The sequence below is a fragment of the Pectinophora gossypiella genome, chromosome 18 (assembly GCF_024362695.1).
Source record: "Pectinophora gossypiella chromosome 18, ilPecGoss1.1, whole genome shotgun sequence".
NCBI classification, from domain to species: Eukaryota; Metazoa; Arthropoda; class Insecta; order Lepidoptera; family Gelechiidae; genus Pectinophora; species Pectinophora gossypiella.
Window position 1 is genome coordinate 3,888,944 of NC_065421.1, and position 17,054 is coordinate 3,905,997.

The following is a 17,054-nucleotide window of genomic DNA, read 5'->3' on the forward strand; positions in this document are numbered from 1 at the left end:
GGCTAAGTGGAGCGGCGGACATGTTGTGATCCGATGACGTGTCGTAATGGCGGGCGCATATCGCATCGCCGTATAAAAATGGTGAGGTTGATGTGAGCGCGTTTCGCAACGCACCTGCCGGCCGGCGAGCACCGCTACTGCCGCCGCGCCAGTACCGCGCAGCAGCGGGATGTAAATGATCTCGGGAATTATTCTGGTTGTAATAAATGGAAAGTTTTATCGCTGACGTTGACCTTTAGGACCTAACTCCCCTCATCGGCCAATTACAGCCCGTTGCAGCTGAGAGACGGAAATTTACAGTCTAGGTAGACTAAAGTAGTAGCAAGCAAGTGCTTTAAACTTTAAATATAATATTACACGCACCTATAATAATATTACACAGTTGGCTCGACCATTATAGACGACGATACGGCTCACCTATCACGTTGGTCTAACAGAAAGCTCGTTGAGGAAACCTCTGACTACCCCTATTGGGATATAGTCGTTAGCTTATGTGTATTAAAGGAAAATTTAACGTCTACTATCTATATATTTTTGTTGCATATGAGTCAATAACCCCTTATTTACGTTACAGCAACCGTAGAAAATGTTTATTTATAAAATAAATGGTGTCCCTCCAGTGACCCGAGGCGGTGGTCAGTCAGGGTAGTCCACATTTCCGCTCTTACGCAAATCTTGCCGCGCCACTGGGCTCGGTGCCGGCGCATGGGTGATTCATCATAATACTTATATACCAACTATTATACAAATACCTTACTGAATATAAGAATCACTTGCGCGATGTTGATGGTCATTCGTCTCAACTAGTCATTATTGTACACATACACATTTACAGTATCCTCTATTATTTCAGGGCCTCTATAATAACATTTATCAAGATAAAATCGTATGGAGAATTAGCAGTTAAAATGCTAAAGTAGTATTTAAAACGTCACTAATAAAAGTTTAATTAACAAAATGGGAACGCACAATTAGTCATTATTTATAAGATTACATACCATTATAATTAGTTATACATGTATGTATATTGTTGATAACTCTGTATGCCTATTTCAAATCATATTTTCCTCTTTGGTTCACCGGTAGGTCATACTTAATTATTATTATTTGACTTATTGACTTATATGTTGTTAATTTAAATCTTATCTGAACTGCGTTTATTTCTGTTACGTAACTTTTCTTTTTTGTGATATCTCGCCTGTGTCCCCCAAGTTTTTGTCATGAAAAATATTCAAAAATTAGATTTAATTTTGATCATCTTATACCAGTTTCTATTTCTAGATTACCTAATCTAATCTAGCCTACAAGATCCCATTGCTGGGTAAAGGCCTCCCCTTCCTCTTTCCATTTTTCGCGGTCCTGTGCGTACTCCTGCCAGTCCCTCCGGCAAGCGTCCAAGTCGTCACGCTATCTCTTTCGAGGTCTACCACGACGCCTGTACCCGTCATGAGGCACTCAATGCGGGACGATCCGTGCCCACCGCTCAGGGTGCATGCGACAAACATGATACCTAGATTACCTATTAGATCATAAATTGAAATATCGTAATTAAAAGATAACTTGATATGTATTCCAGCGGCGATGGAGGAGGAATCTAGCGAGTTGCCCGGCACGGACGGGCTGGCGCCGAAGCAGCGGCACCAGGCGAAGCACCGCGAGCTGTTCCTCTCGCGCCACGTGGAGACGCTGCCCGCGACCCACATCCGGGGCAAGTGCACCGTCACGCTCCTCAACGAGACAGAGTCGCTGCTCAGCTATCTCAATAAGGATGTGAGTATGTACCGGCCAACCACACCGGACACGCACACACGACACCTACATTTACATTACATTTTTTGTTTTACTTTTTATATTCTAGCCTATATTGATATATATGCTCACGTGGTTTTCAGTGTACTGACCTTTTTGAAAAATCTGAATGCTTTTTGTTATTAAAACCTCACAATAAACACGTGGTAATAAACATAAACACGCTAGTTTCAATCCAGGTGAAAAATAATTTAAATAAAATCGAGGTTTTGTTGAAGTTCGGAGGGCACATTGCTCTCGGCTATTAGTGGTGGATCATGCTCCATACCCCCTCTTGTTGATTGAGGGGAGGCCTGTGCCCAGCAGTGGGATGTATATAGGCTGTTTATGTTTTATGCGGTGTTCTGTTCGACACTTCCATTTTTTTTAATTCGTTTTTTATTACTTAATGATTTTACAATGTTTACTATTACTCACTGTTGTAGTTTATATTGTATCCTACATTGACTTGTAATATCTGAGCTATAAGGAAACAAATGCACATTTCTAATAATCCATTATTATTAAAGGCCTCTGTGGTCCAGTTGTGCGCCACTGGGCTTACGATCCGGAGGTTCTGGGTTTGATTCCCGGTGAGGACACGTCTAATAAAAATCTATGTTACTATGTTAGACTGTCCCTCGTTTGGTAAGGACAATGCAGGCTGAAATCACCTGATTGTCCGAAAATGGGATGATTCCGTGCTTCGGAGGGCACGTTCAACAGTCGGTCCCGGTTACTATTTACTTGAGTATGTAGGCGTTACATGAGCCATGTCAGGGGCGTTTGGCAGCTGAATGACACCAGGGTTGATGATGTTGGTCACTGATCTGACAACCCACACGAGAGAAGAAGGGAAATTATTATTAGATTTGTATTTCCTGGGGGTTAAAAAGGCCACATCAAACAATTCATCTAAAAAGCAATATTGCTTTTTGACAGTTGTTTGCATTGCGCACTTACTTTTATATGCGCAAATGTCAAATTGCAATATTGCTTTTTAAGATGAATTGCTTCGATGTGGCCATTTTAAACCAACACCCCCCACCTTTTTAGTTAATTTACGAGTGTTGTTTCACGGTTTATCGTCATCCTTGTTTGGTATTGTACATATTTACCTATATTTGGAATAGCAGCGAGCACAGATAAGAATTACAAAAGCATTGTATCTGTAATCACTACAAGGTTAGGTCGAGCGGCCACCGGTCTCCATGACTAGTCACGCCCTAATCTGACATCACGTCCCGTTTCCTATGAGTTTCACACTTAAAAGATAGTAAAAAATATCGCCGACGTCACTATAGCGCAGATTCTCAGTAATAATATTCTGCACATAATAAATTTCCATTACACGGCTAGTAACATACAAACAATGCAATGTATTCATAACAAAGATTCCAACTAAACTGAGCTTAGAATAACGATGAATAGGTTCGGGCTATGTCGTGTCGTGATCGACTATTAGGTCCAATCATTATGTAACATTAAGTCTATTTTAATACTGTTTACGGTCATGAGCAATATCATTAGAACCTTGTCACACTAGCATATTGACTGTTAGTGAGGTTTACAGTTCAATTTGATATAGAAGTTAATGTGACATGGTACACAAATTCACACCTACTGTTGTAGGTAAAGTCCAACCACAAATCGTAAAAAGCTAAACCCGCTGCCGCTTTTGGCTTAAGGATTTTACGGCGTCCCCAGGATTATGAATAGAAGGATAGAACATTTTAATTTCTTCTTCAGTTTCGTTAAGTAGTTGGTCCCGGCTACTATTTACTTAAGTATGCAGTCGTTACATGAGCCATGTCAGGGGCCGTTGGCGGCTCAATAGTAACTGACACCAAGGTTGATGGTGGACGACATCGGTCATCGCCCACACGAGAGGCGTCTCCTCTGCTCGAACCATACGCTGAATGTATAAACTAAATTTTAATACACATTTTCTCTTTTTGTTTCAGGACGCATTTTTTTATTGTTTAGTATTTGATCCTTCACAAAAGACTTTATTAGCAGATAAGGGAGAAATCAGAGTTGGAAGTAGATATCAGACTGAAGTAACTAATTTATTAAAAGAAGGTATGTATAATTTGATTATGTACATTTTGAATCAAGTAATGTGCAGTATATGGTTCTAAATGAAATTATTTTTTTAAGTCACGCTTTCCCCGTACAGGACTGTCGTGGATTCTAATACATATTCTAATCTAATCTAGGCTACAAGGTCCCGCTAGGCAAAGATCTCCCCTTACCTTTTCCATTTTTCCCGGTCCTGTGCGCACTCGGGCCAGTCCCTTATATCCGAAACGAGACACTACTCGCAGCTACACTAGTTATATGTTAAATTTGTTACAGGCGAGGAAGACGAGCGCAACAGCGAGGATCTGGAGACGGTAGTGTGGACGCCGGAGCACGGGCTGACGGACCGGCAGATCGACCAGTTCCTCGTGGTGTCGCGCTCCGTCGGCACCTTCGCGCGCGCGCTCGACTGCTCCTCCAGCGTCAAGCAACCCTCGCTGCACATGTCTGCTGCTGCTGCCAGCCGGGACATCACACTGGTAATTTAGTCTTTTTTTGACCTGACTTATTTTTAGGTCATTATCCTTCCTTCCGTGCTTCAGAAAGCGCGTCAAGCCGTTGGGCCTGGTTACTACTTACTGATGTAAGTATGTAGGCGTCGGCAAGGGTTGATGATGTTGGTAATCCACTTCACAACCCATACGATAGAAGAGGAGAACGGCCTCCTTGGACCAGTAGTTGAGTGCTGGGGTCACGATCCGATGGCCCCGGGTTCGAGTCCCGGTGGGGACGCCACGTTATATCACTTTGTGATCCCTAGTTTGGTTAGGACATTACAGGCTGTCACCAGTGTTGATGAGATCGGTCATCCACCTCATGGGTCATGGGTTTCACGATAGTAGAATTAGAAGACAAGACACGCGAATCTACCTATTACCGTATTAAAACTATGAAGCGAAAGTACAAAACCAAAGAAACTATTAAATATGTGAAATATTATATAGTCGCTAGTAGTGCATTATCTAACGCAGACAGTTTAATATTTCTGCTTCATAAGCATTTTATGATTGAAACTAGATAAAATAATTGATGTATACTGCTTTTATAGAATAAGACCACCCACATGGGTATTAGCGTGATCATTTATTCTATGACACGTGTCCGCAGACATAACCTCAAATAGACTGAATATAATACACACACTATACCTACATACATATCCCACAACATGTACATACTTTCAGTCTATTTATAGTTAGTATTGTTTATGTGTTTCGTGGAGCTGTGTGTGCCAGAATGGACAATATCTCTTCTACTTTATCGTGTTCTTTTCTTCCATATTTACTTTCCATTGTGTCTACGGTAATGGTGCTACTGTATACTGAAAGATGACGATAAATCGCCTTTTATACATCCATTATTTTAAATACGATACGAGGATTTGTAAACCGTACAAAAATTACCATATACGAACAACACCGCTTATGGCTTTCCGCCCGCGTCTTCCTCGTGAACTTACGGTTATTCATCCCCTGTCCATTCCCTAAGGGGGCGATTTTCGTGGTAAAAACTCTCCTATGTTCTTCCCTAGGCATCAAACTATCTCCGTACCAAATTTCATCTAAATCGGCTCATCGGTTTAAGCGTGAAAAGATAACAGACAGCGTTACTTTCGCATTTATAATATTAGTCTGGATAGTATAACAAAACTGTCTCCCGTCGCCATAATTCGTGTCTTTTTAAAATTATTTTCAATTCTTTATTTTTGCGTTAAAAAAACACTTTATATTAACTTAGAATTATGAGCTGAATCACCCCCCTCAGTATTCCCATAAGTTATCTAAATCGTGTGGATGGGAAGGTAATTATTTGGCCACCAAACCCCTGTTATGGGTCATATAAAATTAATCCGGGTAAAATTTGTGGTCTCAATTGTAGCAGAATAGATATTAATAATTAGAAGTAGTTTTTGTTGAAGAAAATCACGTCAGAATGTGATTTTTCTAAAAGCCGCTGACGTGGTTTTAACAAGGCGACGATATGCATTTTAACCTGTGTATGTTTCTTCCGTGCAGTTCCACGCGATGGACACGCTGCACAAGTCCGGGTACAGCATAGAGACGGCGCTGTCGTCGCTGGTGCCGGCATCGGGCCCGGTGCTGTGTCGCGACGAGATGGAGGAATGGTCCGCCTCCGAGGCCAACCTATTCGAGGAGGCCCTCGACAAGTACGGCAAGGACTTCGCCGACATACGGCAGGACTTTGTGAGTATATCACAAGCTGTTTTCTTTTCCAGTATTTTACTTTTTACACAAACTCGTAATAAGCAATTTGATATGCTCGTGTTGGGAGCGACCACGTAGCTTCCGAGAGTTACAATATTGAAATTGAACTTTATTATTATTTATGATGCGAGTGTAAGTGGTAGAGTTGGAATTGGAAGGCCAGGAGTACATACCGCGATCAGATCCAGGAAATGACAGTGGAGAAAGCGAAAGTTGTGTGTCAGGATCGTAGTAAGTATAATTCCGTGGTGTATGCCTACCCCAACGGGAATTAAGCGTGATTTTATCTATGTATGTATGTATGTGATAACTTAACTTGGCTGGAGCAGCATATGTGTGCTCTATACCCTCTCCGGTTGATTGGGTGGTCTGTGCCCAGCAGTGGGACGTGTATAGCGTATTAATGTATGTAATTTATTTAGGTAAAGCTCCAACAGAACAGCGACATGAAGAAACTCAATGGAAAGGGGAAGCCTTTACCCAGTAGATGAATGCTAATACTCTACAGCGGGTTCTGTTATATCGTGCGCGGCGCGATTATTACCGCGGGTTTCAATCAATAGACGTTTACATAGATAAAAGTCGTACGGTTATTGGTCGATGCCCGCGGTACAGGCGGGGAGACCTCGTATCGTAATAATAATTAGGTACTTTAATAATTATAAAGAATAAGTCAGTCGACGTACTGTAGTGAGTATCTATAATATATTTATACTGTAATATATTTTAGTAAAAATTAACCACAAATCTTCGTTAATACGGGCCTCTCAAAACCTCGATATTAATCAAATTGCCCTTGTCCCCAGTTGCCATGGAAGACGCTAAAGAACCTGGTGGAGTACTACTACATGTGGAAGACGACGGACCGCTACGTGCAGCAGAAGCGCGTGAAGGCCGTCGAGGCCGAGTCCAAGCTGAAGCAGGTGTACATTCCCAACTAGTGAGTGTTTGTACCACAACTACGTCTACCTACTTTATTTGTTGTCTTGTCTTTAGTGCTATAGTTAGAACAGGACGAAAGATGTCTTTATGTCTTTATGCTTTATGCTTAACGCCGAGATTAATAGTGCGCGTATAAGATGTCGTATAATCTCTCGAAGGAAGTATTTATGTAGTTGCGTCTTTGATCGGGCTCTGACGTTTGTGTGAAGATAATCTTTTCACTATGTAGGCATAACTACCTACATTGTTATAAGTAGAATGCATATTGCATAAAGTTAAAATGTTAACCTAACATTTACATTAGCAACCATAACATGACAACTGCATAACGCGCGTGACGCATTATTTGAACCAATAGAATTCCTTTATTTATCGCCTAGCCAATAGCGTTGTTTCATATATCGCAACGCGCGTGATTTGCGTGCACCATGCAACGGGGGCTGGTGAGTTCTTAGGAAACATATAGTAAATCCGTACTGAAATTATAGACTTAGTTGCCGCGTTGAGTAGAAGCGTGCTGTTTATGTATGTATACCTCACCACCGCCAAGAAGTGGCAGAAAAAAAACGTGTAAAGCTAGCCCAAAGACAACTACAAGTTCTCTGAGGAAATGCGATAAAAAAGCTCCCATCAATTTTTGTTCAGTATATTTTTTTGTCTTTTAGTGGTAAAACAAAGAAACATTTATACACCTACTACACAAATAGGTTATTTTAAAATGTGTTATTCAAGGAAACGCTCACGCTTGTACGGGCTCATTACGCAGGCTAACTTCGTAAAAAGGTCAAATTGCAGAAACCTTGTAAACTGTTGAATTTTCTACAACTTTGCTTACCTTCTAAGTTTCTTTTTATAGGGCTTGATTGCTGGTAGAAGAAAAGTTACAAGTTACGCGTAACTAAAGGAGTTTTGTCCTTCAACAACATTAACATTACCTCATTGTATGCTACTGGTGCTCCCACCAACGATTATATTAAGCTCAACAAATAAGGCATTACGTAGCTGTACCCAAATTATAAACGCATTACGGAGTTTTGAATAGAAATCAATGCTACGCTCCCTTACTTGATAGCTTCTGATGATATATTTGCCAAATGAAATTAAAATACTGACTGGAAGCAAGTTCAAAATTAACCTAACGAAATGGCTTATGAATAAATTTTAATATAATTCGAATGCATATTTAAAATACGAAAATAGTTATAATTTTTGTATAATTTTCCATAACAATAAGTATCTTCTTTTCAATGTACTTACCAAATTTATTTATATTTGTACGCCTGCCAGGCCGAACACATCACAACACTGTTATGTAAATTATGTTACCACCTTTTTGTATTTTTATGTGTTCTCGCAATTTATAGCTAAAGCTGGCTACCACCACATACTAAAAGCATGTGTTGAGAAATCTACCATCTAAACAACAGCGTAAACAACGCGTAACAACGTTTTGATCCGGAGGTCTCGGGTTCGATGCCCGGTAGGGACATATCACAAAAAATACTTTGTAGTTCCTAGTTTGGTAAGGACATTACTGGCTGATCACCTGATTGACCGAAAGTATCACCTGCTTGATCCGTGCTTCGGAAGGTACGTTAAGCCGTTGGTCCCGGTTACTACTTACTGATGTAAGTAAGTAGTCGTTATTATGTGCCATGTCAGGGGTCTTTGGCAGCTTAATAGTAACCCTGACACCAGGGTTGATGAGGTTGGTACTCCACCTCACAACCCACACGATAGAAGAATACAGCGTAAAGCCCCCAGTACACGATAAGTCTATGTTTACGTGTAATGGGACCACGGCTCGCGGCGAGCCGGCTCAGCTATCTTGTACTGCGTGGTTTTACGCAGATTTTCAGGTGATGAATTTCTCGACACATGCTTTTAGTAAGTAGCTATATTACCAGAAGCTATCAAGTAAACGTGTTGAAATAAAACTCAAAATCTTAGCACCATGTAGTTGCTGTAGCTACCCCCAAACAGGCCTGGTCTTGTGTATCTGTAGTTGCGCATATGTAACGTGTACACGAGTTTGATTGTGCGTCGCGTCGTTACAGCAACAAGCCCAACCCAGCGCTCATCACAAACACGACCAGTGGCAAGGGCGGCGCCGTGCTCAACGGAGGCACCAACGGCACCGCCAACATGGCCGGCGCCAACCTCTGCGCCTCCTGTCAAGGTATGTCCTATCTTTATATGTATCTATCTCCCACTAAAGCCAGCCTTGGGGCCTTTGGCAGCTCAATAGTAACTCTGACACCAGGGTTGATGGGGTTTGTAATCCACCTCACAACCCACACGATAGAGGAGACAGGCAACACTAAAGTCGAAGATCTAGGTATACGAATCGCTAGGTTTAAGTGGAGATGACAAAATACTTGGCAAGACGGGAAGACAACAGATGGACTAAGACGGTTACCGAACGATGGCCAAGGGATTGGTATACGATATCGAGACACACCACCAGCGCGATGTTCGAATGAGATTGTTAGGTATGCCGGGACGGAAAGCTATGGTAGAGACGTGAAAGATCGGAGGCCTATACCCAGCAGTGGGGATACAGACTGTGTAGATATATAGATCTAACACGGGGCTTGCTTACCTAACCTGAAGATTTGACAGGTTTGTATAGAAGCGACTGCCTATCTGATCTTTCAACCCCCGAGAGGAAAACCAAACCAATAAATGTGTTCAACATACCTTGAAAACGCATTTCTCGGTAATGTGTTGTTTTCAACGGAGTATATAAATATCAGAATATGAGGAGTTCGGTGGCGCAGCGCGCTCGAACGCGAACGCGCTCGGTCTGCGATTGTTGAAGTTAAGCAACTTTCGCAAAGACCGGTCATAGGATGGGTGACCACAAAAAAAAAAGTTTTCATCCCGAGCTCCTCCGTGCCTCGGAAGGCACGTTAAGCCGTTGGTCCCGGCTGCATTAGCAGTCGTTAATAACCACCAATCCGCACTGGGCCCGCGTGATGGTTTAAGGCCCGATCTCCCTATCCATCCATAGGGAAGGCCCGTGGCCCAGCAGTGGGGACGTTAATGGGCTGGTGATGATGATATAAATATAACCTTACAAGCATCACTTACAAACATGTGCTCCCGAACCTTTAAAGCAAGTCCAAAGAGAGCGACAAAGGTCGATTTGGACATAAGTAATTTATGAAACAATATGTAATAAGATTAACAAATGTTACCTGTTACAGCAACCAGTTCAAACCAGTGGTATGCGTGGGGTCCACAGCATTTACAGTACAGATTGTGTGGATCCTGCTGGCAATACTGGAAGAAATACGGAGGACTCAAGGTCGGTATTCATGTAACATTTATACCAGTTCCAAATACAATAAATTTGCCGCTCTGTTCGATGTAATAAGTTAGGAAACCAAAGTAATAAGTTAGTAAAATAGAGTTGATCGTATGTAGAGTTTAGTAATATCATCCCATTTGAATTCCAAAAGATTCGCTGTTTCTCCTTTAGTATGTTAACACCAATTAAATACACAAGTCTGGGAGGACACTCGCTAAAACTCTCACGCTCCAAAGGTACTAGCAACCCTCGATATCACTTTTTGCCCAACCGTGTAGTGGACGCGTGGAATGAACTGCCAGAATCTGTGATCAGTGCTCCCTCAGTGAACTCTTTTAAAAATAGACTTGACAAATATATGAACAATCATGAACACAAGTGGAGTGATAAGCACGCATCAGCACAAAGTGCTGCCTGTGCTTTCAATAATAATAATAATTAGCACTTTTATATGCGAAATGTCAAATTGCAATATTGCTTTTTAGATGTTTAGTGGCCATTTTAACCCCCAGATTCCGTCCGAGACTGGTGTAATTTTGTATTTGTGACGTTGTGGTACAGAACAAGAACAACGTGGCCAGCGGCGGCGTGTTCCCGGAGAGCGAGGCGGAGGCGGCGCCGCGCCGCGCCGACGACGACGCCGGCCTGTCGCTGTCGCACCGCCCGCACCGCTGCACCGTACTCAACTGCGCCAAGGTGACCAACAAACACATTATTTATCATAAAAGGACTCCACACATAGTAACAGTAACAATACAAAAACATCAGATTTAAAACCTACACAAAATGACATTTAAGAAAGAAAAACTATACAAGGTCGGAAACTATTACGTTATGTTCCATAATGATGTTCTTTTAGTTAAAGATTCTTTTTGTAGGTTGGTCATTATAACGTTGTATAAATCGCCTGGCGGCTTTGTCTGAAGCCTTGGTGACTTGCCATGGACGCAGGATAATAAATACATTCTAACTAGTATTCTGATGTTCAATGTTCCATTCTCTAGCGAAGCAGGCAAAAACACGAAAATTGTTCTGTCATGAAGGGAGTGTGTAGGTATGGGAGGCATTGGATGTGGTTTGTACGAACGAGCGTGGTGGTTGCAGGAGTTCAAGCTGCGCGCGCACCTGGCGCGGCACGTGGCCACGGCGCACGGCGCGGGCGAGGGCGCGCGGCCCGTGATGAAGACGCGCGCCGCCTTCTTCCTGCGCGCCACGCCCTTCACGCGCCTGGCGCGCCGCCTGTGCCGCGCGCTGCGCCGCCCCAGGCACTTCGCGCGCTCGCCCTTCTCGCCCATCAACCTGCAGCAGGTCAAGCACGAGTGTGAGTACACTTGCTAATAATCACGTGTCATTCCACGCTAACTACATACTCGTTAACTCGGCGACAGACTCAGGAGGACTGAACTTATTCGATTGTGTACTCTCGTTTTTCAAGTTAACTTTCCTTCAGTAATGATACGAACCCGGAGGAGGGACGTTCGTGCCCAGAAGAAGCCGTATGACGTAGGCTGTTTGTTTTGTTGATTTGTGTGTAAAGCCATGTGTGTGCGCAGGTTCGATAGCGATGGCGGGCCTGGGCGGCGCGGAGCTGCGCGCGGCGGGCGCGGCGGGGGCGGGCGCGGGGCGCGCGCGCGGCCCCGTGGGCGCCGTGGCCACGCGCCTGGCCGCCGCGCTGGGCACGCTGGCGCCGCGCGCGCAGGACTGGCTCACGCTCACGCCGCGCGACCGCATGCCCGTGCCGCCGCACGTCGCCTTCCCCAAGCCGCCGAAGGCTCCCGGTACGTAAATAAACTTACTATGGTTTCATATCTATCGTGGAAAACTTACGATTTTGACTAACTAATTGACTATACAAATTATTTTATTATTATTATAGCATTTATTTTAAACCGATCCGGAGGTTCCGGATCGAATCCCAGTGGGAATATAACACAAAAATCACTTTGTGATCCCTAATTTGGTTAGGACATCACCCGATTGTTCGAAAGTATATTTTTTATAGTATTTTGTTTTGACGTGACTTATTGTAGCTCATTATCCTTCCGTCCTTCAGAAAGCACGTTAAACCGTTTGTCATGAGCCATGTCAGGGGCCTTTGACGGCTAAATAGTAACCGTGACACCAATTTCGATGCAGTTGGTAATCTCCAACCCACATGATAGAAACAATAAAATAACAATCACAAAAGATGTACAAGAATGTTAGTAAAACCAAACGTGTACGTAACTATGGCACCCCCAGACGGCAGCCTGGTGTACGAGCGCGTGGTGTCCCGCGCCGAGCTGGAGGCGCGCCGCGCCGAGCCCGCGCCCGCGCCCGCGCCGCCCGCGCCGCTCAAGCGCCGCGCCTACGACGACATCAACGGACTCGACAGTCAGTACACGACACGCCTGACGCCTCCATCACATCACACGCACACTTACACACCGACTAATGCGTTAACACTTTCGCGCAAAACGCACACTTTGCAACCTTCCTCATAGTCCTACTCGCTATCGCATTATAATAATATAAAAAGTGTACTTTTCTTTCCACGAATTATAAATATAAAACACCAATTTATAAAAAAAATACAAATCTACTTTTGATACGCGATATTAGGGTAAAGATGCCAGTATTGGACCACATGTAATACTGTTCGACATTTGCCCATTTTTTGATAACAGATGTATTATTTTATAGTCATAGACACGTTTTGACGTTAAAGTTATATCTGTCCTTCCCCCTCCGGATTCTGACCAGTTCAGACGTGTAAAAAGTTAGCTCTTTATTATTATTTAAAATTACAATTTACAAAATTAAATCGTATTACAAAAATAGGATTGCATAAACATAAAGAGTTCTCCAGTCAGCTTATTGCGCGCGGCAGTTCGTCTGATGCAGCAGTGACCTTGTTAAGTGCGTCACGATACTTCACTCATTTATTAACAGAGATAGCTGACGTGTTTCAAGTGCACTGGATAGACAAAGACAAATCTAGCGCGTGAGTTACCTACCATTTTACTACATATTTTGCTCTCGCATCAATGAAGATATTTGATACCACTTATTGAGAGATCTTGGTAAACTGGACGGAAGAATTTTTCTATGAAATCATCGATCGCTGGCAAATTTTGAAGACCCCTGCATTATATTGAATGAGTTTTGGCGATAGACAAAGACATATTTATATTACTTAGCTGTACTCTCACTCAAGACTGCTGTCTTTGTAATCTGTTGTCGTGGTACTTGATTTTTTGTTGACGAAATTATGCCTAAAGTCCGTCGCTCGCCACCACCATCCGCGCCGGCGACCCCAGCGCCATTTTCGGCGGCGGCGCAAAGTTCACATACCATTTGTACAAATGCTGAATGTTGTGACACTATGAATGTTACGCTGCGTAAAAACCGTTTTGTTAACGAAATCGAATCAACTGACACTTCATTGGATCTCTTTACAAGTCTTCAGGAAACTTTGCGTACGATGTTCAAGGACTTTGAAGCGAGACAGGACGCGCGTTTGGATGCGATTGAAAATAAAATGTCATTAATCAAAAAACAGAACGACTGCATTAGAAACACTAATAATGACATTGAAAAATCAATTTCGGATGTTTCGGCTCGGATTGATCTGGTTCAAAGTACCATCACTCGTATGGAGGATGATCGAAAACAGCTGTCTGCACAAATCTTGAAGATTGAAGATAAATGTGATGCATTGGAGAAATCAATTATCAAGACCTCAATCGAAATACGCAATGTGCCCAAGGTTAAAAATGAGTCCAAAGCAGTTCTTTACACCTACCTAATTAAACTGTTTGAGACTCTTAACTTGAACCTAGGTCATGAACATGTTCGAGATATGTATCGTCTACCCAATAAAAAAGAAAATGAATCATCGTCCATAATTATGGAACTTTCTAACACTTGTTTTAAGTCCGAAGTACTTGAGGCTTGCAAAAAAACCCATTTGTTAAAATCTCTCCAACTAACAGCAGAAAACCTGGGATTTGAAAATAATAAAACCAGAATATACATATCCGAGCATCTAACAAGTAAAGGAAGACGCCTGCTATATCTTGCGAAGACCCTGAGGACTGACAAAGGCTATAGATATTGCTGGACAGCTGGTGGCAACGTGTACCTGCGGAAGTCTGAAGGAGGACCTGCAATTTTAGTGAAAAATGAAGACCAATTGCTGAAGCTAAGAAACGAACTGTGACTAGATATAGCTATAGTATATTATGTTTCATTAATATCTTCCTTTATTTTATATAAGACTACTAGACTTAATTTACTAAACGGATTTCTTCTCCGTCCAAACATGTTCATAATACTAACAACGCATACACATTCAAACATATACACAACACAGACATCTTACATACACTCAAACACATATTCAACACAAATACCTCTCATTCATTCTAACATATACAGAACTGAAATACCTCATACACTTTCCAATATATATTCAATACAAACACCTCATGTACTTCCAAATAGACACTCAACACAATTTATGAAGCCTCTCGTAATTCTATCATGTTATATGGGACTTCCTATTCTTCGTAACATACTTTTCCGCTCAATAATTTGTTTAAAAATCTTCAAGATCAATGGTTTTATATCCGTTTTAATTCATTTCATCAAAGTTCGCGGACATTAATGACTTAATACACAGTTTAGATAACTTTAACATATCTGACCCTATAGCCTGTCTCGCTGAAGAGGTGTCCTCTTATCTTGCCCAACCACTTAAACAAACTAAGCTTCTTTGTCAAAATATTGTTAGCATCTCTGGGAACTTTGATGGGTTACTGACATTGTTGACCCGAATTAACCTAGAATTCGATTTCTTAATCCTGACTGAATGTCGATTATCAGACGCGCAAGTTTTACCAGCACTACAAGGCTATGACGTTCATCACTCTACCGACAATTACAATCAAAATGATGGAGTTGTTGTATATACAAATAACTCATTATCATGTTCTGTTATAGAGCCAATATTTCCCGAAGCTAACTGCTTAATCATAAAATATTCTACGCATACTGCCATTGTTGCTATTTATCGTCCATACTGCTTTAAATTGAATGTTCCATTGTTCCTAAATTCCTTAAACAATATACTTCTTTCACTTGCTTCGTTTTCGAATATTATTCTAGCAGGTGACATTAACATTAACATTGCCCCTGACAGCACTGAAAATTACTCTGAGGATTATTTGAATTTGTTAGCCATGCATGGAATGTTGCCCTCTCACACTCTTCCAACTAGACGACACTCATGCTTGGACCATTTTATCCTGAAAACTAAAAAGTCTAATAGCACTTTTGTGTTGCATTCATCCATTTCCGATCATGATGCCATTATACTTTGCATTGATATAAAAAAGCCTAAATTCGCTCCAACAATTATTTCTAAAATTGACCATGTTGGCCTGGATGCGACATTGAATTCGCTTGACTTTAGCCCGATCTTACTATCAAATGATGCTAATGCTGCAGCAAATCTGCTAGTTAATCTTCTTTCACATGCCCTTGTCTCCCATACCCAATTGTTACAAGTACCCCGGCGCGCTCGTACCATTAAACCCTGGATGACTATAGGATTACTACGATGTGTTCGCAATCGCGACAACATGCACAAAAAACTTAAATACTCCCCTGATGATAATATTCTCAAAGTTACTTACCGGAGATATAGAAATTTCTGCAATGACATCTTAAAAAAGGTTAAACGTGAACATCAAAGAAAGTTAATTCAAGAAGCTGGTTCTAACAGTAAAAAGATATGGGAAGTTATAAAAACGAATACTAATATGAATAAACCAAAAGACTCTGCCATCAACTTATTAACCACGTCTAGTACCCCGTCTCTCTCTGTCAATATAGTAAATGATTACTTTGCTAATATAGGCAAGTCCCTAGCTGAAAATATACAATTATCTAACCGCGGCATAATCAATACAGGTTACAATACTGCTAATTTACCTCATTCCTTTGCGATGATTGATACCGATGAGTCTGAAATTGAGAACTTAATCCTGTCCCTAAAAAATAACTGTGCTATGGGTTGGGACGGCATTCCTGCATCACTCCTCATACAATTTAAAAACATCTTAGTACCCCCCATTACGCATGTTTGCAGGCTAAGTCTGTCTACCGGCGTATTTCCTGAAGCCTTTAAAAAAGCTGTTATAAAACCCATTTTTAAGGCTGGGGATCGAGACCGTGTTTCAAATTATAGACCAATTTCCATTTTACCATCTTTATCTAAAATTCTGGAACGTATTATTAATAAAAGGCTAATTAAGTATCTTCAAGCTAATAACCTTCTTTCTCCACATCAATATGGATTTCGAGCTAAAAAATCAACTGCTGATGCTGTCCATGACCTTACCGGATACATTGTTTCCAATTTGGATAAGGGTAAAAAATGCTTGTCTGTGTTTCTTGATTTAGCAAAGGCATTTGACACGGTCTCGATTCCTCTGCTCCTTGTAAAGCTAGAGCGTCTTGGAATCAGGGGGCAATCGCTTGACCTGTTCCGGAGTTATTTAACTAACCGTAGACAGGTAGTAAAAATTCATAATCATCTTAGTGAGGACCTACCAGTTGTCTATGGTGTCCCTCAAGGGAGTATTTTAGGACCCTCCCTTTTCTTGACATTTATAAATGACCTTTGTAATATTCACTTAAAAAACGGTAAAATAGTTTCT

At 41.8% G+C, this 17,054-nt stretch overlaps 1 protein-coding gene across 1 annotated transcript in view; it reads left to right on the forward strand.

Moving 5' to 3' along the window:
- Nucleotides 1–17,054, forward strand: part of LOC126375052 (metastasis-associated protein MTA3) — a 54,971-nt gene that overhangs the window by 35,143 nt on the left and 2,774 nt on the right. The window contains exons 4-14 of the mRNA XM_050021895.1: nt 1,577–1,770; nt 3,753–3,870; nt 4,147–4,349; nt 5,886–6,074; nt 6,902–7,035; nt 9,095–9,216; nt 10,247–10,347; nt 10,912–11,046; nt 11,455–11,671; nt 11,904–12,128; nt 12,592–12,723. Coding sequence (XP_049877852.1) covers nt 1,577–1,770; nt 3,753–3,870; nt 4,147–4,349; nt 5,886–6,074; nt 6,902–7,035; nt 9,095–9,216; nt 10,247–10,347; nt 10,912–11,046; nt 11,455–11,671; nt 11,904–12,128; nt 12,592–12,723 — 1,770 coding nt within the window. The remainder of the gene's footprint in view (nt 1–1,576; nt 1,771–3,752; nt 3,871–4,146; nt 4,350–5,885; nt 6,075–6,901; nt 7,036–9,094; nt 9,217–10,246; nt 10,348–10,911; nt 11,047–11,454; nt 11,672–11,903; nt 12,129–12,591; nt 12,724–17,054) is intronic.